Source organism: Oncorhynchus tshawytscha, linkage group LG15, assembly GCF_018296145.1.
Source record: "Oncorhynchus tshawytscha isolate Ot180627B linkage group LG15, Otsh_v2.0, whole genome shotgun sequence".
Classification (NCBI taxonomy): Eukaryota; Metazoa; Chordata; class Actinopteri; order Salmoniformes; family Salmonidae; genus Oncorhynchus; species Oncorhynchus tshawytscha.
Genome location: NC_056443.1, coordinates 15579654 through 15605216, shown reverse-complemented (window position 1 = coordinate 15605216; position 25563 = coordinate 15579654). Strand labels below are relative to the sequence as shown.

The 25563-nt window shown below is 40.9% G+C and overlaps 1 protein-coding gene across 1 annotated transcript in view; it reads left to right on the top strand.

The window, feature by feature from the left end:
• The window catches only part of tnfsf10l (TNF superfamily member 10, like), a 65086-nt gene that overhangs the window by 10508 nt on the left and 29015 nt on the right, over positions 1-25563 (top strand). The window contains exon 2 of the mRNA XM_024373277.2: positions 13589-13738. Within this exon, the coding sequence (XP_024229045.1) occupies positions 13589-13738 (150 nt within the window). The remainder of the gene's footprint in view (positions 1-13588; positions 13739-25563) is intronic.

Below are 25563 nucleotides of genomic sequence, written 5' to 3'. Positions count from 1 at the left end.
AAATAAATAAAAACCTTACAATGTAATTTTCTGGAATTTTTTTTCTAATTTTGTCGGTCATAGTTGAAGTGTACCTATGATGAAAATTACAGGCCTCATCTTTTTAAGTGGGAGAACTTGCACAATTGGTGGCTGACTAAATACTTTTTTGCCCCACTGTATGATTATGTTAGGTCAGAGCCAAGTAAAAAAAACACCAGCCAGAAATAGGCGTCACAAAAAGCATAAATATATAAACCTTTGAGCTTCATCAGATGACACTCATAGGACATCATGTTACACAATATATGTATGTTTTGTTCGATAATGTGCATATTTATATCCAAAAATCTCTGTTTACATTGGCGTGTTACGTGCAGTAATGTTATGATTCCAAAATATCCGGTGATTTTGCAGAAATACTCATAATAAACATTGATAAAAGATACAACTGTTATTCACATAATTAAAGATAGCGATTGCATTAAGGAGAAGTCTGTGTCAGATTTAAAAAAAACTTTACGGAAAAAACAATCTGAGTACGGCGCTCAGAACCCAATCCAGCCAAAGAAATATCCGCCATGTTGGAGTCAACAGAAGTTAGCAATAACATTATAAATATTCACTTACCTTTGATCTTCATCAGAATGCACTCCCAGGAATCGCAGTTCGACAATAAATGACAGATTTATTTCTATAAAGATCCATAGAGTCCATAATTTATGTCCAAATAGCCACTTGTTGTTAGCACTACGTCCAGACAAAAACTCAAAGTTCCGTTACAGGTCGTAGAAACAAGTCAAACGATGTATGGAATCAATCTTTATGATGTTTTTAACATAAATCACCAATAAGGTTCCAACCGGAGAATTCCATTGTCTGAAGAAAAGCCCTGGAACGAGAGCTAACTCTGTCGGGACCGCGCTTCACGAGCCTGAGACACTCTGCCAGACCCATGACTCATTCAGCTCCCATTTCCCCCTCCTTTATAGCAGAAGCCTGAAACACGTTTCTAAAGACGGTTGACATTTAGTGGAAGCCTTAGGAAGTGCAACTTGACCGCATAGACACTGTGTATTCGGTAGGCTAAGCTTTTAAAAACTACAAACCTCAGATTTCCCACTTCCTGGTTGGATTTTTCTCAGGTTTTCGCCTGCCATATGAGTTCTGTTATACTCACAGACATCATTCAAACAGTTTTAGAAACTAAAGAGTGTTTTCCATCCAATGCTACTAATAATATGCATATATCAGCATCTGGGACAGAGTAGGAGGCAGTTCACTCTGGGCACGCTATTCATCCAAATGTGAAAATGCTGCCCCCTATCCCAAAAGGTTAAACACATCCAAATATATTTGAGATTCTTCAAATAGCCACCCTTTGCCTTGATGACAGCTTTGCACACTCCTGGAATTCTCTCAACCAACTTCACCTGAAATGCTTTTCCAACAGTTTTGAAGGCGTTCCCACATATGCTGAGCACTTGTTAGCTGCTTTTCCTTCACTCTGTGGTTTGACTCATCCCAAACCGTCTCCATTTGGTTGAGGTCGGGATTGTGGAGGCCAGGTCATCTGATGCAGCACTCCATCACTCTCCTTCTTGGAAAAATAGCCCTTACACAGCATGGAGGTGTGTTAGTTCATTGTCCTGTTGGAAAACCAAATGATAGTTCCACTAAGCCCAAACCAGGTGTGATGGCGTATAGCTGCAGAATGCTGTGGTAGCCATGCTGGTTAAGTGTGCATGGAATTCTAAATCAATCACTGACCGTGTAATCTGCAAAGCACCCCTGCACCATCACACCTACTCCATGCTTTACAGTGGGAAATACAAATGCAAGAAATCATCCGTTCACCCACACAGCATCTCACAAGGACAACTTTCCACCGGTCTAATGTCCATTGCTCATGTTTCTTGGCCAAAGCAAGTCTCTTCTTCTTATTGGTGTCCTTTAGTAGTGGTTTCTTTGCAGCAATTCGACCATGAAGGCCTGATTCACACAGTCTCCTTTGAACAGTTGATGTTGAGATGTGTCTGTTACTTGAACTCTATGAAGCACTTATTTGGGCTGCCATTTCTGAGGCTGCTAACTCTAATGTACTTATCTTTCACAGAGGAAACTCTGGGTCTTCCATTCTTGTGGCGGTCGTCATGAGAGCCAGTTTCATCGTAGCGCTTGATGGTTTTTGAGACTGCACTTGAAGAAACCTGTTATTTGAAATGCATTCCAGGTGACTACCTCATGAAGCTGGTTGAGAGAATGCAAAGAGTAAGCCAACCTTCGCCTTGATGACAGCTTTGCAATTTGAAGACTCTCAAAATATATTTTGATTTTACACTTTTTTTATTTCATAGTTTTGATTTCTTCACTATTATTCTACAATGTAGAAAATAGTACAAATAAAGAAACCCTTGAATGAGTAGGTGTTCTTAAACTTTAGGCCGGTAGTGTAATTGATTTAAACAGAGTAAACGTTAACACTAGACAGGTCAATACCATGCTGATACAGAGATACCATGCTGAAGCCTTTATAATGTAGTGTCTAACTGATGATGCAAGACTATGCTCGTTCCAGCAGAAAGGGAGAAGGAGAGAGAGGGAGTTGGAGAACGAGAGACACAGCGGTTTATCTTAATAGCACAATGTATGAATTTTCCCTCAACGCTACTAACATAAACCTCACACACATTCCCTTCTGCCAAAGTACACACACTATCTCTTTGTTTCTCTCTTTCCTCCTCACTTATTTCCTATTTCTCCTGTCTCTCTCTCCATCCATCTTTCCGCCCCTTCTCTCTCTTTCTCACCCCTCTCTCTTTCTTCCCTCTCTCTCTCAATTCATTCTCTCCGTTATGCAATGAGTGTTGTGCAACTGACTTGCATAACGCAAACCTTTTTTATATACAGATTTTGTCCGTTATAAATAGAACGGATCTTCCAGGAATGGTTATATGCATTTTTTTGGGACAAATTTTCTCTATCAGAAGAGAGGAGGGGAGGGGGAGAGAGATGCAAAAAGGAAGGAGGAGAGGGAAGTAAAGAGCAAAATAGAGAGAGCAAATAGGTCAAAATCAGTCAACAAATGAGCGGGAAGAAGAGAGGATAGTGTCCCTGCTATAGATTATGTGTACTACAAATATACAGAGACGGAAACACACGCAAACACTCGCGCGCACACCCTATGGCCACTTGGTCAAATGTAGTGTGCTTTATAGGGAGTAAAGTACCATTTGGGACGCTGGGACAATTGTGTGCCGCCCTATGGGACTCCCATTCACGGCCGGTTGTGTTACAGCCTGGAACCAAACCAGGGTCAGTGGTGACGCCTCTAGCAATGAGATGCTACACCTTAGACCGCTGTGTCACTCGGGAGAGTGGGAGAGACTGGGGGAGGGAGAGTGGGAGAGACTGGGGGAGGGAGAGGTGGGGGGAAGAGACAAAGACTGCGGTAGAGAGAGAGCTGGAGGGAGGGAGAGAGACGGTGAAGGGAATGAGAAACTGGGGGAGAGACATGGGTGGGTGGGAGGGAGGGAGACGGGGGAGGGAGAGCAAGAGAGTGACAGGACGAGGGACAGTGTTGCAGGGGGAGGACGGGAGAGAGAGAGACGGGGCGAGGGACAGAGTTGCTGGGGGCAGGGAGGGAGAGATGAGGGAGAGAGACGGTGGAAGGGAGAGACTGGGGGAGGGAGAGACACAGAGTGATTGGGAGAGACCGAGAGAGACGGGATGGAGAGCGAGAGACAGAAAGAGACGGGGGGGGGAGAGGGAGAGACTGGGGGATGGATAGACTGGGAATGGTGAGAGGGAGACGGAAAGACGGGGCAGGGATAGAGAGACGAGGGGGAGAGAGAGATGTAACCTTTAATTTGATTTGACCTTGAGATTGACACACTTCATTGCGAAATAAATGTAGAAATTGGGCCCTCCTGTCCCACAGTCAACGCTCATTTCTATAGCTATTAATTAAAGCTACTGGAAGAACATTCCCCTCTTTTTCTCCTCTCTCGCATTCTCTTCTCTCTCCCCGACTCGAGGGGTCTATTTCTCTTTACCCTCCTTTTCCCCCTTCTTCGTTCTCCTTTCTGTACACTATCCCTTCTACTCCCCTCTCCTCTACCCTCTTTCCTAATCTATTTATCACCTCTTCCTTCTCCTCTCTCTGCTCTCACTCCCTTCTGTCTTCTCTCCCTTTCCCTAACCCCTCACACACCTCTTCCCTATTTTATTTAACTTCCCAATCTCTCTTTACCCCCTTTTGCCTCATTTCACTAAAACATATTTTCCATTTCACTCCTCCATGACAGAGAATCCAGTGGCTTCAGGCTGCTCTATGAAAATTATCCTAGCCCTTGTGTTCCTTAGCAGGAGGTTCAGATGAGAGGTCAGAGGTTAGCGACAACGTTAGTGTCTTGGACGCGCTAGGCGTTTGAAGGTGGTAGCCACTTGGATGCATGAGCGATTTTGGACACAGTAGAATGAATGCGTTGAGTCATAGATGGAAGTGGAGTGGAACCCTGGGACGGAACCCAGGAAGCAGCGGGTTCTGTCTGTTAGTTGGCTGAACTGAAGCCCCATGTTGTTCTGATGTAGGATCAGATTACCATAACTGCTGACCTTAACATTTGTGGCAACGCCAAACTGACCGTGAGATCAGCAAGGGAATCATTGAAATAGTACACATAGAACAGGTCTGCCGCTTCCTAGACTTGCTTTAAATGAGAATGACCGATCTGTAACTCACACTTCTATGTGAATTTGGTCAAGTCGACCAAAAAGCTACAAATTGCCGCTTTAAATTAACCCTGGTTTAAAGTGAGTGAAGATCTGTAATCACCTGTTCTACTTAATGTGTGTGCGCTTCATTGTGTTATCGTAGCTAATCATTACAGCATGCGTTTAAAAGAACAAGAACAATGTTCTCAAGGACATGAGCAGGGGACCAGGGGAATGGAGGGAGAAGACAGGGAGGGAGAGAAAAAATTACTCTAGGCTGGTTGGTTATTCTGTTTCTGATTTATACAATGACTGTGTCCCAAATGGCACCCTATTACATACATAGGCCAGTTTTATTGCTTCTTTAATCAGGACAACAGTTTTCACTTGCAAAAGGGTTTTGTAATGATCAATTATCATTTTAAAATTATAAACTTGGATTAGCTAACACAATGTGCCATTGGAACACAGCAGTGATGGTTGCTGATAATGGGCGTCTGTACGCCCATATTCCATTTTTAAAAATCATCCGTTTCCAGCTACAACAGTCGATTACAACATTAACAATGTCTACACTGTATTTCTAATCATTTTGATGTTTGTTTTTTATGGACACAAAATGTGCTTTTCTTTAAAAAACAAGGACATTTCTAAGTGACCCCAAACTTTTGAATGGTAGTGTATATCTTTTTTTTAATCGTTGGATATAAATGACTGTAAAAATGCCAGCAAATCAGCTCCAAGTGGTTTTAATTTTGGACGTATTCCCACTCGTAATAGAGAGATATACACTGAGTGTACAACTCTTTCCATGACGTAGACTGATCAGGTGAATCCAGGTGAAAACCATGATCCCTTATTGTAAGTTCTTAAATTCACTTCAGTCAGTGTCGATGAAGATGAGGAGAGAGATTAAAGAATGATTTTTAAGCCTTCAGAAAATTGAGACATGGATTGTGTGAAGCACACGTACACACTTACAAAATGTAATGTACAGTTGCGCTTAGACACATGCATGACTCACACACACACAATCCAGGTCTCTGGGCCCGGCTTTGAGTTACATGGCTGGCTTCTCTTCCATAATCACCTTTAATAAGACTTGGTAAAATCCTGCGTTGTGAACACACACACACACTCCCTGGGCCATGGCCGGTGCTTGGTGTCCAGAGGTAACACTACTACATTGTTCCCTACTTCCTTGATGGCGTTCCTGAGATCTGTGGGGCTTTGTCGATTTGTGTGTGTTCCTGTCCTCTCTGACCCCTCCACCTGGCTATGGGTAGAGTTAATGACATTAATCCTGTAATAGGGGTTTTTCTAATGGGAGGGAAGGATTACACACACACTGCAGTCTCCACTGCCCTGCTGTAAACATCTGTTAAAACTTCTTGATGCTACCCATCCCTTTAGCGGGATAATTGTCATCAACAACCGCTGAATTGGATAGTGCCACATTCAAATAATATTACAAAAAATATTTATATTCATTAAATCACAAGTGCAATATAGCAAAACACAGTTTAGCATTTTATTAATCCAACTGTCGTGTCAGATTTTGAAAATATGCTTTACAGCGAAAGCAATCCAAGTGTTTGTGAAAGTTTATCAATCGCTCAACAAAACATTATGAACACCTAGCATCAAGTAGCTTGGTCACGAAAATCAGAAAAGCAATCAAATTAATCGTTTACCTTTGATGATCTTCGGATGTTTTCAGTCACGAGACTCCAAGTTACACAATAAATGTTCCTTTTGTTCCATAAAGATTATTTTTATATCCAAAATACCTCAGTTTGTTTGGCGCGTTATGTTCAGAAATCCACAGGAAAGAGCGGTCACGACAACGCAGACAAATTCCAAATAGTAATGTCCACAGAAACATACCAAACGTTTTTTATAATCAATCCTCAGGTTGTTTTTAAAATATATAATCGATAATATATCAACCGCAACTGTCTTTTGCAGTAGGAGAGGGAAAGGCAATGGCTGCCCAAACTCTGTTGCGCCAAGCAAAACGCTGCTGGCACCCGGCCATACAATGACGCAATGTTATCTTTCTCGCTAATTTTTCAAAATAAAAGCCTGAAACTATGTCTAAAGACTGTTGACACCTTGAGGAAGCGATAGGAAAAGGAATCTGGTTGATATCCCTTTAAATGGAGCAAAGGCAGGCTATGGAACATGGAGTTTTCAAAATAGAAGCCACTTCCTGGTTAGATTTTCCTCAGGGTTTCGCCTGCAATATCAGTTCTGTTATACTCAGACAATATTTTGACAGTTTTGGAAACTTGTGAGTGTTTTCTATCCTAATCTGTCAATTATATGCATATTCTAGCATCTGGTCTTGAGAAATAGGCCGTTTACTTTGGGAACGTTATTTTTCCAAACATAAAAATAGTGCCCCCTAGCTTCAAAAGGTTAATAACAAATAATCTGGCGATGGCCTACAAAGACACCAATAGCCCACTTTTACGTTCTCTTTCATGCCATGCACACTCATGCACAAAACATCAACTCTCACTGATATCACAAAGACAATGCAAAGTCAGAAGTCCAGCCAGACATAGGGTGCATCTCAAAAGTCTAGCATGGCTTCCTTTTCCTTATTTTCGTCATCTCCTCTTCCACATTAGCACTCATCTGAAAACACAGCAATACGGTGAAAATATTTTAAAAAGCAGTCACTCTTGTATTTTTTATAAATTAGTCATGCACTTTAACAATGTTTTAGACTAGGGAAAGGAGATGAGAGGATGCTACTGTCAAGAGTATGGAGACGCACCCCATGTCTGGCTATATTAGATTTAGGCCTAGCCAGCCACTGTTTTGGAGAACCCAGACACTTCCCGTAAGTAGAATGTGCCAGAATCTTGTTTTATGCTAGTGATTCCTCATGAAACACAGACAAATAAGACCATGATTTTGAGGATTTTCACGAAATGTAATCCATAGAATAGCCCATTGGAGAAAGCACTGTTGACATATATTTGACATTTGTATCTAAAAGCATAATTGATAAGTAATTTATCAAAGTTGGCATATTTATGACATTTTGGCCTTACCCGGGCCTCTTTTAAGACTCCATAGTGTTTAGTCTGTAAGTGCTACATAGCAAACATTTGTGTCATATGAAAATGTAAGTAAGCATTACCGAGGGAATGTGAAAATGGATTCAACATGGCCACCGTCTGCTGGTGATTTACAGAATTTGCAATGATGCAAGTAAAAGGAGGGCTGTGATTGGATACATTGCCTAATATACCAATTTCTGTATATAAAATGGGCGAAAACTTGAAAACTAGCAGGGATCCCACTCGGGAACATTGATATACCCGTAGAGTATATTATGTTAAACAATATATTGATAATTTTGCCAAATCCAAATGGTATATTTTCTATATTTATGTTTATATATTTCATTATTCATAAATTAACCTTTTCACGTGTGAGTTCCAAATATCTCTAACGTGATGTCAGAATGCACTCAACTGTTCCAAAATGTGATTGTTACACAACATGAACGTTAACCCACCCTGCCCTCAAACCAAGCCACACGCTGCCTGCAAATTATCTATAGGCTATATTTAAACTTGTCAATATGAAATTATTTTACAACAAGTTTTATTTTCTAACAACATTTTGAATTTAGATATGTTCCGCCTCCTCATTATTTCAAAAAGATGTAGCCCATTTCACTGTTGTGGACAATTTGTTTGAGGCTTGACTCTTTTCGATGACAGCGCAAGCAACACCCTAGTCTTTCCCCAGATCAAGTATGCAGACGTTTACACAGTCTAGTACAAACTTTTTCCCCTTGGCACATTTTCTGGCTGGCGCTCGCATTGCCTTCATTTTTGTCCTTACAAATAATAACTTTGGACATGTGTGCATTCCAATCAAAGTAAGCCCTTTATTTTCTGTATATCGTCTTGTCAGTTCGATTGTAGCATACCGTATATATGTGTGGATCATAATGTACAGTTGAAGTCGGACGTTTACATACACCTTAACCAAATACATTTAAAAACTCAGTTTTTCACAATTCCTGACATTTAATCCAAATAAAAATTCCCTGTCTTAGGTCTGTTAGGATCATCACTTTGTTTTAAGAATGTGGAATGTCAGAATAATAGTAGAGAGTGGTTTATTTCAGCTTTTATTTCTTTCATCACATTCCCAGTGGGTCAGATGTTTACATACACTCAATTAGTATTTGGTAGCATTGCCTTTAAATTGTTTAACTTGGGTGAAACGTTTCGGGTAGCCTTCCACAAGCTTCACACAATAAGTTGGGTGAGTTTTGGCCCATTCCTCCTGACAGAGCTGGTGTAACGGGAGTTAGGTTTGTGGAACTCCTTGCTCGCACACACTTTTTCTGTTCTGCCCACAAATGTTCTGTGGGATTGAGGTCAGGGCTTTCTGATGGCCTCTCCAATAGCTTGACTTTGTTGTCCTTAAGCCATTTTGCCACAACTTTGGAAGTATGCTTAGGGTCATTGTCCATTTGGAAGATCCATTTGCGACCAAGCTTTAACTTCTTGACTGATGTCTTGAGATGTTGCTTCAATATATCCACATAATTTTCCTACTCATGATGCCATCTATTTTGTGAAGTACACCAGTCCCCTCCTGCAGCAAAGCACCCCCACAACATGATGCTTCCACCCCCGTGCTTCACGGTTGGGATGGTGTTCTTCGGCTTGCAAGCATCCCCCTTTTTCCTCCATAACATAACGACGGTCATTACAGCCAAACAGTTCTATTTTTGTTTCATCAGACCAGAGGACATTTCTCCAAAAAGTGCGATCTTTGTCTCCATGTGCAGGTGCAAACCGTAGTCTGGCTTTTTTATGGTGAATTTGAAGCAGAGGCTTCTTCCTTGCTGAGCGGACTTTCAGCTTATGTCAATATAGGACTTGTTTTACTGTGGATATAGATACTTTTGTACCTGTTTCCACCAGCATCTTCACAAGGTCCTTTGCTGTTGATTTGCACTTTTCACACCAAAGTACATTCTTCTAGGAGACAGAACGCGCCTCCTTCCTGAGCGGTATGATGGCTGCGTGGTCCCATGGTGTTTATACATGTGTACTATTGTTTGTATAGATGAACATGGTACCTTCAGGCGTTTGGAAATTGCTCCCAAGGATGAACCAGACTTGTGGAGGTCTACAATTTTTTTTTTTTTAGGTCTACGCTGATTTCATTTGATTTTCCCATGATGTCAAGTAAGAGGCACTGAGTTTGAAGGTAGGCCTTGAAATACATCCACAGGTTCACCTCCAATTGACTCAAATGATGTCAATTTGCCTATCAGAAGCTTCTAAAGCCATGACATCATGTTCTGGAATTTTCCAAGCTGTTTAAAGGCACAGTCAACTTAGTATATGTAAACTTCTGACCCACTGGAATTGTGATAAAGTGAATTATACGTGAAATAATCTGTCTGTAAAAATTGTTGGAACAATTACTTGTGTCTTGCACAAAGTAGATGTCCTAACCAACTTGCCAAAACTATAGTTTGTTAACAAGAAATTTGTGGAGTGGTTGAAAAACGACTTTTAATGACTTCAACCTAAGTGTATGTAAACTTCCGACTTCAACTGTATTTACTGTTTTCATAATGTATTTACATTTCAAGTTCTGGTGACAAATCATGAATTCCTATTCATCCATAGATTGTAATGGACACATATGATGTGTGTAAAATAATTTTTTGAAGGTTGTACTGATTATGATGAGCTAATGCTAAGGATGGCCTAGGAATGCCAGGTATGTGGGGCACCGTGTTTGTTGACATTATACAATGCATTCTGGTTGTCACGTAAGCGTCTGTCGAACCAAAGATGTTATAACAAAATGAGGTGAGGGATGGTTCACTCATCTTTCGAGTAAACTTCCGGAAGTGAATGATGGGAAGTGAGTGATGGTAAACGACACACCCCCTTCAACATGCCTACTGCAAACAGATCAAACTCATCTAGTCTCATCTTATCTTTGGTTGACCAGTAAAATGAAACATGGTGGTGTCTACAAACTACCCATCGGATTACTTTCTATTTTTGGAAAGAGTTATATGAAATTATTTTGATCAATAGTAAGCTCACCCGTCATTTCTATTGTCTAATTAATATTATGGTTTCTATCATCCGAGAGTTAGTTGAATATGACCGCTTGTGTTAAGTCAATCTTTCCTCAGTTAGCACTAGGACTATTGTGGCCTGCATTTTACGGTTTGGATGATTGTGTTATGCTGTAGCCACGTCTGTGGATGTCTGAACATTGCATCCAAAAATAAAATGGTCACATTTGTCAGGACTGTTTGTAAAAAACAGTGTTGCAAGCTCAAACGCTGACTGTTGGGTCAATTGAAGCTGGACGTTCTTGAGACATTCTAGTCACTGTGGTTTGAGTGTACGCTGCATGGACCACTGTAGAATGATCACACCCTGTTTTGGTACGTGTCAAATTAATGTAAAATAAAAAGTTTTCTTGAAATCAAAACAACTGAAACATTATGGAGTCCTGGAAAGTCCAAAATGTCATAAATATACCAATTTTTATCAATTATGCTTTTAGATACAGTATATACAGTGGGGCAAAAAAGTATTTAGTCAGCCACCAATTGTGCAAGTTCTCCCACTTAAAAAGATGAGAGGCCTGTAATTTTCATCATAGGTACACTTCAACTATGACAGACAAAATGAGAAGGAAAAAAATCCAGAAAATCACATTGTAGGATTTTTAATGAATTTATTTGCAAATTATGGTGTAAAGTAAGTATTTGGTCAATAACAAAAGTTTATCTCAATACTTTGTTATATACCCTTTGTTGGCAATGACAGAGGTCAAATGTTTTCTGTAAGTCTTCACAAGGTTTTCACACACTGTTGCTTTTATTTTGGTCCATTCCTCCATTCAGATCTCCTCTAGAGAAGTGATGTTTTGGGGCTGTTGCTGGGCAACACGGACTTTCAACTCCCTCCAAAGATTTTCTATGGGGTTGAGATCTGGAGACTGGCTAGGCCACTCCAGGACCTTGAAATGCTTCTTACGAAGCCACTCCTTCGTTGCCCGGGCGGTGTGTTTGGGATCATTGTCATGCTGAAAGACCCAGGCACGTTTCATCTTCAATGCCCTTGCTGATGGAAGGTTTTCACTCAACATGGCCCCATTCATTCTTTCCTTTACACGGATCAGTCGTCCTGATCCCATTGCAGAAAAACAGCCCCAAAGCATGATGTTTCCACCCCCATGCTTCACAGTAGGTATGGTGTTCTTTGGATGCAACTCAGCATTCTTTGTCCTCCAAACACGACGAGTTGAGTTTTTTACCAAAAAGTTATATTTTGGTTTCATCTGACCATATGACATTCTCCCAATCTTCTTCTGGATCATCCAAGTGCTCACTGTATGCTCGCATGCGCACACACCGCAGTCATACCCCTGTTGGGCCTTGTTAAAGGGTCAATAGTACAACCCCCCCCAAACGTGATGCTGAGCAGTTCCGTACCCCTGGCCACAAATTACACACACACTCAATTACACACAAACGTAATACAGAAATTAACTGCAGGGATCTGAGTGGGGGATAGAAAGAGTCTGAGTCTCAGATGGAGAGAAAGACCAGAAGAGAGGAAGAAAGGAGAGAAATTTAAGTATTTCCTGTGTGCCCTGGAGGAGTGGGTGGTTTATTGGCCTATTAGATATCTGGGATCTGGGTGTATGTTCGAGTTCATTCCAGGAGAATCAAATCGCTAGTTAAGCAGTCTGTGAATGACATTGAAACTGTTGTTAAGGATGACACATTCCAGACATAATGAAAGCACTAACATTCATAAAATGACCGATCCTTTATTACAATCTTGTTCTCATCTTGCTGTTGGTCTGCCATCATCGACGCAATCTCTCATTGATTGTGACATTCAAAGTAACTATGAATGCCATATGTCACACTTATAACACTTACACTACCTCTCCTAAAATATGTTTTCTTTGTTCCTTCCCTGTAGGTGCGTAGCCAGGGCTTAACAGAGGAGCTAAAGTTTCTGCCTGTTGAATGCTTTATATCACTCTATGCATTGCTTATATGGCTTTATGTCGCTAAGTCTTTTCTATTCTCTCCTCCCTGTAGATGCATCGCATTCCAGGTCAAATAGCCCTTACACAGCCTGGATGTGTGATGGTTCATTATCCTGTTGAAAAGCAAATGAGTCCCACTAAGCGCAAACCAGATGTGATGGCGTATCGCTGCAGAATGCTGTGGTAGCCATGCTGCTAAAGTTTGCCTTGAATTGTAAATAAATCACAGACAGTGTCACCAGCAAAGCACCATCACACCTCCTCCATGCTTCACGGTGGGAACCACATATGTGGAGATTATCTGTTCATCTACTCTGCGTCTCACAAAGACATGGCGTTTGGAACCAAAAATCTCAAATTTGGACTCATCAGACCAAAGGACATATTTCCACTGGTCCAATGTCCATTGCTCGAGTTTCTTGGCCCAAGCAAGTCTCTTCTTATTGGTGTCGTTTAGTAGTGGTTTCTTTGCAGCAATTCGAACATGAAGGCTTGATTCACAGATTTGAGGTCAGGTGATTTTGGGGCGGCAGGTAGCTTAGTGGTTAGAGCGTTGGGCCAGTAACCGAAAGGTTACTAGATCTAATCCCCGAGCTGACAAGCTAAAAATCTGTCTTTCTGCCTCTGAACAAGGCAACAACCCACTGTTCCTAGATAAGAATGTGTTCTTGCCAGGTTAAATAAACTTCTTTTTTTTTATTGCCAGGGCGTTGAAGTGTATCAGTCTGCCGAATGCTTTGTTACTGCTACGTACGCTTATAACACTATCTCTCGTAACCCAAGTTTTTATATTATTTCCTCCCTGTAGGTGCGTAGCCAGGGTGTAACAGAGGAGCTGAAGTGTCTCAGTCTGTTAAATGCTCTGGATAAAGACCAAGACATCCCAGAGAACCTGGCTCAGCTGTTTGGAGAGCCCTGCATCAAACTGGCCGAGGGCATCAAGGCCTACATCTCTAAGGTAAGAAGAACACAGATGTAGTGCTCAATGGCAGCATATTCCCTAGATAGTGCACTACAATAGGACCCTGCATCAAACGGGCCAAGGGCATCAAGACCTACAGTACCGGTCAAAAGTTTGGACACACCTACTCATTCAAGGATTTTTCTTTATTTTTACTATTTTCTACATTGTAGAATAATAGTGACAACATCAAAACTATGAAATAACATATATGGAATCAAGTAGTAACCAAAAAAGTGTTAAATACATCAAAATATATTTGAGATTCTTCAAATAGCTACCCTTTGCCTTGATGACAGCTTTGCACACGCTCTGCATTCTCTAAACCAGCTGGAATGCTTTTCCAACATTCTTGAAGGAATTCCCACATATGCTGATCACTTGTTGGCTGCTTTTCCTTAACAGTCCAACTCATCCCAAACCATCTCAATTGGGTTGAGGTCGGGTGATTGTGGAGACCAGCACTCAATCACTCTCCTTCCAGGTCAGATAGCCCTTATACATCCTGGATGTGTGATGGGTCATTGTCTTGTTGAAAGCAAAGGATAGTCCCACTAAGCACAAATCAGATGGGATGGCGTATCACTGCAGAAATCTGTGGTAGCCATACTGCTAAGGTTTGCCTTGAATTCTAAATAAATGACAGACCGTGTCACCAGCAAAGCACACCCACACCATCACACCACCTCCTCCATGCTTCACGGTGGGAACCACACATGCAGAGCTAATCCGTTCACCTACTCTGCTTCTCACAAAGACTTGGCTGTTGGATCCAAAAATCTCAAATTTGGACTCATCAGACCAAAAAACATATTTCCACTGGTCTAATGTCCATTGCTCGTGTTTCTTGGCCCAAGCAAGTCTCTTCTTTTTATTGGTCTTTTATTAGTGGTTTCTTTGCAGCAAATCAAATTCATGCAGTCTCCTCTGAACAGTTGATGTTGAGATATGTCTGTAACTTGAACTATGAAGCATTTATTTGGGCTGCAATTTCTGAGGCTGTTAAGTCTAATGAACTTATCTTCTGCTGCAGAGGTACCTCTGGGTCTTCCTTTCCTGTGGCCGTCCTCATGAGAACCAATTTCACCATAGCGTTTGACTGGTTTTTGTGACTGCACTTGAAGAAATGTTCAAAGTTATTGAAATTTCCCGCATTGACTGACCTTCATGACTTTGCTTATTTGAGCTGTTCTTGCCCTAATATGGACTTGATATTTTACCAAATAGGTCTATCTCCCTTGTCACAACACAACTGAAATGGCTCAAACGCATTAAGAAGGAAAGAAATTCCACAAATTAACTTTTATCAAAGCACGCCTGTTAACGCTTGTGTTTTTCCCATGTTTTTGTTAATTACCCAATGTTCGCGTGTCTGATGGACACACAACATTTTTGGGTTTTTAAAACAATACAGCCATAACGATTTACGTAAAAATACTGAGATGTTGACTGATATCAATTACAAGCAATTTAGACAGCATACATGGTTAATATTTGCCATTTACCTCTGCTAGATCAAATTTATCAAAAAAAGCACTATTCGTTTATTTAAAATTAAAAAACTTAACATCAAGACAACGGTAGAATAAGTCATGTTTATCTTGAACAAATATAAATGAAACAAGTATTTTCATCACTATTGATGTTTATTGCTTGGAACTGAACTAACATACAGTATTTTATGGAAATGATAAATGAGCCCCAATGAACAGAAATTAAGGCCTGTCTACACACCACATGAGGGACAGATTTTTTTTGCTGTGTGTGTGTTACAAATGTATTTCTTGCACTTGATGCATGTGTACTGTCTTACTGTCCTTCTTGGGTCCACACACATCACTGTGCTTTTTCTTGTTACTACAATCTAGAATGATGAAAACACTTCAGGAATTTTAGTAACATCTCACTCACATGTATAGTTACTGCAGGCCAAGGTAAGAGAGTCAGACACACATGCAACAACATCACCCACACTTTCTTCTGGTATTGGAGGTGTTATTTCTGTGGGTCGGGCGGATGGGCCCCCTGCATCCTCCTCCTGAATCCTCCTCACGATGGCTGCAGATGCTGGGGTCCTTGGGATATGTTGCCTCTGGATTTGAGGTCTTACCAATGCCTTGCCCAGCTCATCGAGAAAGAGCCATACTGATTGATTGTGGTAAGGAGCCACACATGCAAAGTATTTATTTGTTATGTCCCTCCCCCAATTTGCACCTGGCTGTGGTAGTGTGGGAAATACAGAATTGTTTACAATGTATCGAAATAATGTATTGTAATAAGTGTGCAGGTTCCTGCAAGACATGTGTGTAATTTCACACACTACAAAGGGTAAAGAGTGCGAGAAAAGCGGGAGACAGGCAGGGAGTGAGACAGGTTATTGGTGCTATGTTGAAACAGCCGGCCCCAGAGAGGAGGAATACAGAGTGAAGGCACAGAGAAAACCTTTTTGTTTAATTTTTACTTGTTTTCATCTACACACACACTTTTCCACACTTTTATTACTTTTATTTCCATCCAGTGGACCCGAACACCACATATGTAATGTAAATATGTAGAGGTGTGCACAATGTGCACTAAATGACAATGTGTTATTTTACATATTATTCACAGAAAATGAGCCAAGGCCAATGCGTCTCAGGTTGAAAAAAACGTTTTACTTTAGTAAACATTGAAAATTGGTCTCACAGACCTGTACAACACACAATGGTTAATTGAAATGCATTCCAGGTAACTACCTCATGAAGCTGGTTGAGAGAATGCCAAGAGTGTGCAAAGCTATCATAAAGGCAAAGGGTGTCTACTTTGAAGAATCTCAAATATATCTTCATTTGTTTAACTCTTTTTTAAAATTACTACATGATTCCATATGTGTTATTTCATAGTTTTGACGACAATGTAAAAAATAGTAAAAATCAAGAAAACCCTTGAATGAGTAGGTGTGTCAAAACTTTTGACTGGTACTGTACATCTCTAAGGTAACGCAGGGCCCTACATAGGAGGGCCCATACCGATTAATCGGACAATTTTTTAAAATGTGTTTATATACACTTTTTTGTAATAATGACAATTGCAACAATACTGAATGAACAATGAACACTTTTATTTTAACTTAATATTGTACATATGGGCTTTTGGATGGGTGTTCTTAACCTCTTGGAACTACTCATCCCGGATCCAGGAGAATTGTCATCACCTGACACTAATTAGCATAATGCAACGGACAAAAAATATTACTAGAAAATATTCATATTCATGAAATCACAAGTGAAATATAGTGAAACACAGTTTAGCCTTTTGTTAATCTCCCTGTCATCTCAGATTTTGAAATTGAAATTATGCTTTACAGCCAAAGCAAGACAAGCATTTGTGTAAGGTTAACGATAGCCTAGCATAGCATTATGTCCAGCTAGCAGCAGGAAGCTTGGTCACGAAAATCAGAAAAGCAATCAAATTAACCGTTTACCTTTGATCTTCGGATGTTTTCACTGACGAGACAGCAAATGTTCATTTTGTTCCATAAAGATTATTTTTATAGCCGAAATACCTCCGTTTGTTCTTCACGTTTGGTTGAGACATCCACCGGAAACTGCGGTCACGACAACGCCGAAAAATATTCCAAATTAGATCCATAATATCGACAGAAAGATGGCAAACATTTTTTAAATATTTTTTTTATTATAATCAATCCTCAAGGTGTTTTTCAAATATCTATTCGATAATATATCAACCGGGTCAGTTGGCTTCTTAGTAGGAGCGAGAGAAACAATGGCCGCATTTGTCTATTACGCACAAATCACTCTGAGAGACACCAGCTGACCACTGACGCAAATGTTGTCGCTCATGCTCATTTTTCAAAATAAAAGCCTGAAACTATGTGTTGTGACACTAGACACATTAGGGAAGCCATAGAAAAGGGAATCTGGTTGATATCCCTTTCACTGCTCAATAGGGACGCATAGGAACGCAGAGGTTTCTAAATAAGAGTCACTTCCTGATTGGATTTTTCTCAGGCTTTCGCCTGTAATATCAGTTCTGTTATACTCACAGACAATATTTGTACAGTTTTGGAAACTTTAGAGTGTTTTCTATCCTAAGCTGTCAATTATATGCATATTCTATTATCTGGTCCTGAAAAATAGCTGTTTACTTTGGGAATGTTATTTTTCCAAAAATGAAAATAGTGCCCCCTAGTTTCAAGAGGTTAAGGTGATTCCACATGTTGCTGACCCCATGCTTATGTCTTTATCACAAATAAGACACCTTGCTTTCCCTGGTGCCAATTCCATGAAATTGTCCCACACTGGTGCTCTGCTTTTCTCTGCCATCTGTAAAACACACACACAGCTCTGAAGTGACAATGATACTGAGTCTGCTTAGGAGACAAATACTCTCAACTGTTTGAATAAAAATTGAGTTTAAGTTACCTGTGATGAATGTTGAAAACAAAAACTGTAATTTCTATATGCAGGAAATCCTATTTTAATAATGGACATGGTAAGAATTGACTACCAAAGTGCGAGTCATAATTCCCATGACACCTTCTAGCAAAATCTAAAAAGCAGTTCCTTCATTCATTTATTCCATAGGATATTTTTAGATTCACTTAAAATAAGGCCTGTGTTTCGTGTAGGCTTACACCACCTTGCCAATTTTATAACTGTGTAGATATCCATAGGACAAGGTAACTCTGATCAATATTGGCTAAATATAAGCAAGGATAATTTGTAGAGTGGATTTATGAAAATATTTTGACAAACGTTACCTTATCCTAGTGAGATTTACACAGATATCAAAACGGTGAGGTGATTTAAGCCTGCACGAAACACAGACCTTATTTGAAGTAGATCAAGACATTCTCTATGGAAGACATGAACGGTAAAGTAACGAAGGAACCCCTTTCAAGTTCAGCCGCAAGTTATTACAGGAATTATAACGCATCGACTATTTCTCTCTAAACCGTATACCTTTGACTATTACGAGCCTGCAGCTGCCTACCACCCCTCAGTCAGACTGCTCTATCAAATATCAAATCATAGACTTAACTATAATAAACACACAGAAATTCGAGCCTTAGGTCAAATCCGGAAACTATCACCTCGAAAACAAAACGTTTATTCCGTTCCGTATTTTATCTAACGGGTGGCATCCATGAGTCTAAATATTCCTGTTACATTGCACAACCTTCAATGTTTTGTCATAATTACGTAAAATTCTGGCAAATTAGTTTGCAAAGAGCCAGGCGGCCCAAACTGTTGCATATACCCTGACTTTGCGTGCAATGAACGCAAGAGAAGTGACACAATTTCACCTGGTTAATATTGCTTGCTAACCTGGATTTCTTTTAGCTAAATATGCAGGTTTAAAAATATATACATGTGTATTGATTTTAAGAAGGGCATTGATGCTTATGGTTAAGTACACATTATTTTCCACCATAATTTGCAAATTAATTAATTAAAAATCCTACAATGTGATTTTCTGGATTTTTTTTTTCTTCTCATTTTGTCTGTCATAGTTGAAGTGTACCTATGATGAAAATTACAGGCCTCTCATCTTCTTAAGTGGGAGAACTTGCACAATCGGTGGCTGACTAAATACTTTTTTGCCCCACTGTGACACTTTGTCAGCCAGTATAATGTGACTTGCTGATGTCGCTTGCAAACCAGAAGTTTCAAACAACTGTGTTAAGGTAAAGCTAGGCTGTCAAAGTATAGTATTGTAAAAGAAAATAAAAAAAAGGGGGAAAAAAAGGAAAATGTATTGTCATAAATAATAAAATATTTATGATAAAATATTAACTTAGGCACTCACTTGGTTAAGGCTACAGGTTGAAAGCCATCAAATGCAACAATCATGTCTCTGTCACTAGCAAACATAGTCATGGGATGTACTGGTACCTAAAATTCACTCTAAAGGCACCTTAGGAAATAAATGCAAATTTACACCCTACAGTGTTAAAACAACACCCCCATATATAGTTACTGTAACATCACATTTTTTTGATTCCCTAACACTGGGAAAGTGTAACAGCATCAGCTCCAATGATTTGAAATGTATAACACCCATGGTATTATGTACTCTTGGGGTGTTGGTATCAACACTTTGAAAAGTGTTAGTTTCACAGTGTATGACATGGTCACATATCATTTCTAAGAAAGTGTTACATTTAACACTGTGGGTGTTAAAAATCAGATCACAAATTTACTGTGAGGAGAGCATTGGGTTTGACAGCATTGGGTTAAAGTGTTTGGATTTAGTTCTGTCTCTGTCATGTTAAGGGATCCTTCATAAAGCTATATGGTGTCTTCCATTTAATGGGGTTTTCAACACCCACGTAACATGTACATGTGAACATGCGCGCACACACAGTCAAAAGCCACACATACACACGTAACTACACACTCGGTTGAGCTCCCTTGCCCCTAAAATATGGGGCACCATTCAGAGTCTTACCATCATAGATCAACACAACCTAAATCAGCCATCTCTGGTAGTACAATGAATCACATTGATCTCGGGCCATCTGTATCGGAGATCAGTTTTGCCCTTTAGATCGCATTGAAAAACATTACATGGACAGGCAGATCCTAGATCAGCAGTCCTAATCAGGTGCTTGATACATATGGACCCTTGGTCACATAGGTCTGCTTTTGGTTCAGATTACCTTGATTTCTACTGAGTCAGTGAGTTTAATGATGAGTCATAGTCTGTATCACACACTACCTTAACACAGACACCACCACAGGCATTCCCCATCTGTGTTGGTGTCTGATTATTTCTGCAACCCCCTCATTTCCTTACTTCTCTGCTTCAATACAGACACACACACACTCTGACAGTCACCGTTCCACCACAATTATACAATTGTTCTATGCCAGTCCTGTCGCCAGTTGCAATAGAAATGGAATATCTTATTTATTGTGGTGCAAATTTACTTGGATAGTGTGCATGTATATATTTGTTTGTGCATGCACGCGTGTGCATGTGAATGTATGTGACTGTTAATTGACTTGGATTGGCGATGTATGAGACTGAGCTTGTCCAAAGTGAACCCCATGAGGCTACACAATGTCTGTTTCAGAATGAACATCTGCCTGACTGCATGCACTGTATTGTAGCCCAAGTTCTTGGAGAAGAAAAGTAAAATCTAGAAGAAACTTGTAAGATCATACTTCCCCACTTGAAAACTGTATTGTACATTGCTCTCCGTTACTATTTTTTTATAAGGACATTAGCTGAGAATACATGATCCCAATTTTAGCTTCAAGACGCAGGCAGTGTGAAAAACCGAAAAGGTATTTTTTGCTGATTTATTGGCACATTGAACCATGTCGCGCACCTTAGTTTACAAACTCAGTGGATAGTGCCAAAACAATGATGTCATATCTGAATTCTGCCATCTCATTGCACATTTGACATGATGCCCTTACCTAAGGAACGTTTAAGGGCTCTATGCAACGCCCTTAAAGTGGAACTGACAGCGTGTTAACTACTTTGCAGATATGAAACAGACAATTATAATATTTGTTAAAAATATCAAATTCCCAGTTTATGCTTCAAAACTAACTTCATAAGAGGTTTTACAAATAGGTTCTATTTGACAAATTCCATGACGTACAGTGAGACATTGTTGTCAGAATAGATGGATGCAGTTCAATGTATGATTAATATATACTCAGCATGAAAAGAAATGTCCCTTTTTCTGGACCCTGTCTTTCATAGATAATTTGTAAAAATCCAAATAACTTCACAGATCTTCATTGTGAAGTGTGTTAAAAACTTCTTGACGCTACCCATCCCTTTAGCGGGATAATTGTCATCAACAACCGTTGAATTGCATAGCGCCACATTCAAATAATATTACTAAAAATATTTATATTCATGAAATCACAAGTGCAAAATAGCAAAACACAGTTTAGCCTTTTGTTAATCCACATGTCGTGTCAGATTTTGAAAATATGCTTTACAGCGAAAGCAATCCAAGCGTTTGTGTAAGTTTATCGATCACTCGACAAAACATTATGTACACCTAGCATCAAGTAGCTTGGTCACGAAAATCAGAAAAGCAATCAAATTAATCATTTACCTTTGATCTTCGGATGTTTTCACTCACGAGACTCCCAGTTACACAATAAATGTTCCTTTTGTTCCATAAAGATTGTTTTTTTATCCAAAATACCTCCGTTTGTTTGGTGCGTTATGTTCAGAAATCCACAGGAAAGAGCGGTCACGACAACGCAGATGAAAATTCCAAATAATATCCGTAATGTCCATAGAAACATGTCAAACGTTTTTTATAATCAATCATCAGGTCGTTTTTAAAATCTATAATCGATAATATATCAACCAAAACTGTTCTTTTCAGTAGGAGAGGGAAAGGCAATGGCTGCCCAAACTCTGTTGCGCCAAACAAAACGTTGCTGGCACCCGGCGATACAATAACACGATGTTATCTTTCTTGCTTATTTTTCAAAATAAAAGCCTGAAACTATGTCTAAAGACTGTTGACACCTTGAGGAAGGGATAGGAAAAGGAATCTGGTTGATTATCCCTTTAAATGGAGCAAAGACGGGCTATGGAACATGGAGTTTTCAAAATAGAAGCCACTTCCTGGTTTGATTTTCCTCAGGGTTTCACCTGCAATATCAGTTCTGTTATACTCACAGACAATATTTTTGACAGTTTTGGAAACTTTAGAGTTTTCTATCCTAATCTGTCAATTATATGCATCTGGTCCTGAGAAATAGGCCGTTTACTTTGGGAACGTTGTTTTTCCAAACATAAAAATAGTGCCCCCTAGCTTCAAGAGGTCAACACTGTTTCCCATGCTTGTTCAATGAACCATAAACAATTAATGAACATGTACCTGTGGAACAATCGTTAAGACACTAGCAGCTTACAGACGGTAGGCAATTTAAATTCACAGTTCGGGAAACTAAGGACACTAAAGAGACCTTTCTACTGACTCATCTGCGTGAACGTACCTTAGGCATGCTGCAAGAAGGCATGAGGACTGCAGATAGGGTAAAAAATTACAATGTGAGACGCCTAAGACACAGCGTTACAGGGAAACAGGATGGACAGCTGATCGTCCTCGCAGTGGTAGATCACGTGTAACAACACCAGCACAGGATCAGTACATCCGAACATCACACCTGTGGGATAGGTACAGGATGGCAACAACAACTGCCCGAGTTACACCAGGAACGCACAATCCCTCCATCAGTGCTCAGACTGTCCACAATAGGCTGAGAGAGACTGGACTGAGTGCTTGTAGGCCTATTGTAAGGCAGCTCCTCATCAGACATCCCCGGCAACAACGTTGCCTATCGGCACAAACCCACCATTGCTGGACCAGACAGGGCTGGAAAAAAGTGCTCTTCACTGACAAGTCGCAGTTTAGTATTACCAGGGGTGATGGTCGGATTCGCGTTTATCGTTGAAGGAATGAGCGTTACACCGAGGCCTGTACTCTGGAACGGGATCGATTTTGGAGGTGGAGTTTCTGTCATAGTGTGGGGCGGTGTGTCACAGCATCATCGGATTGAGCTTGTTGTCATTGCAGGCAATCTCAATGCTGTGCGTTACAGGGCATCCTCCTCCCTCATGTGGAACCCTTCCTGCAGGCTCATCCTGATATGACCCTCCTGCATGATTATATCCAAGATGGCGTAGCAGTGTAGTCGTGTTTTGTTCATCCTCTCATGTACTTTTGTATTTTTTGTATATATTTCCCCCCAAAAATCTATCGCTTTTTCGATTTTTAATTCGATTATACCTTCCGGTAACCTGCCTCACCCAAATGTGATACAGAATCGCTATTATTTTTTAACACATTCAAGAACCTCCAGAACTTAACCAGCTAATTAGCTACAAGCTATTTAGTCATTGTTAGCCACTGCTAGCGGCTTTTACCTTCTGCACAGATACCAGCCACTCCACCGGATACCACTCCACCGGATCCTTGCTGTAAACTCTGGACCTTGGCACCGGATCACCGCTGCTACGATTGGCTATAGTGGCTAACGCCACTGCCACGAAGCTAGCACCAGTTAGCCGTGAGCCAGGCACATCTCCCGGCTAGCAAACAAAATTCTACAATACCTCTTTTGCCATCTGGCCTGGATTCTCTGTCGACGCGGCGCCCCGCCGCACCACCACGTCTGGTCTACCGACGAATACTCCATCCGCTGTGCCTTCAACCAGCCTCCGTCTGAGCAGACCCCCCTACCACCCCCGGGCGACTAACTTTAAACGCTGTGTCGCCCGCGTGCTAGCGTAGTGGCGGCTTCCCTGTTCCATCTACTGCTGCCCCTGGACACTATGATCACTTGGCTACATAGCTGATGCCTACTGGACTGTCCATTAATCACGGTACTCCATTCTGTTTATTTTTGTTTTATCTGTCGGCCCCAGCCGCGAACTCAGGCTCTGTGTGTAGTTTATCCGACCCTCTCTGCCTAGTCATCGCCATTTTACCTGCTGTTGTTGTGTTAGCTGACTAGCTGTTGTTGCCTCACCTGTTGTTTTAGCTAGCTCTCCCAATCAAGACCTGTGATTACTTTATGCCTTGCTGTATGTCTCTCTCAAATATCAAATATGCATTGTATACTGTTGTTCAGGTTAGTTATCATTGTTTTAGTTTACAATGGAGCCCCTAGTTCCACTCCTCATACCTCTGATACCTCCTTTGTCCCACCTTCCACACATGCGGTGACCTCACCCATTATAACCAGCATGTCCAGAGATACAATCTCTCTTATCATCACCCAGTGCCTGGGCTTACCTCCGCTGTACCCCTGTCTGCACATTATGCCCTGAATATATTCTACCACGCCCATAAATCTGCTCCTTTTATTCCTTGTCCCCAACGCTCTAGGCGACCAGTTTTGATAGCCTTTAGCACCCTCATCCTACTCCTTCTCTGTTCCCCGGGTGAAGTGGAGGTAAACCCAGGCCCTGCATGTCCCCAAGCACCCTCATTTGTTGACTTCTGTGAAAAAAGCCTTGGTTTCATGCATGTCAACATCAGAAGCCTCCTCCCTAAGTTTGTTTTAGCACACTCTGCCAACCCTGATGTCCTTGCCGTGTCTGAATCCTGGCTTAGCAAGGCCACCAACAATTCTGAGATTTCCATACCCAACTGTAACACTTTCTGTCAAGATAGAACTGCCAAAGGGGGAGGAGTTGCAATTTACTGCAGTGATAGCCTGCAAAGTTCTGTCATACTTTCCAGGTCTATGCCCAAACAGTTAACTTCTAATTAAAAAAAATTATCTCTCCAGAAATAAGTCTCTCACTGTTGCCGCCTGCTACTGACCCCCCTCAGCTCCCAGCTGTGTCCTGGACACCATATGTGAATTGATCGCCCCCCCATCTAGCTTCAGAGTTTGTTCTGTTAGGTGACCTAAACTGGGATATGCTTAACACCCCAGCAGTCCTACAATCTAAGCTAGATGCCCTCAATCTCACAAAAATCATCAAGGAACCCACCAGGTACAACCCTAAATCCGTAAACATGGGCAGCCTAATAGACATTATCCTGACCAACTTGCCCTCCAAATACACCTCTGCTGTCTTCAATCAGGATCTCAGCGATCACTGCCTCATTGCCTGTATCCGCTACGAGTCCGCAGTCAAACGACCACCCCTCATCAACGATTAGCGGACCGCAGATGGGCGTTCAGGTAACGTCGCAACGGAGGAGCCAGCTGGATAACTCCCTCGGGCAGATAACGTCGGTGTTCCAGTTGTGAAGGCCCAGTGGGGCTCCGCGTTGGCAATAAAACGGGTCCGGATAAGTGATTGTAGCACAGGAGTGG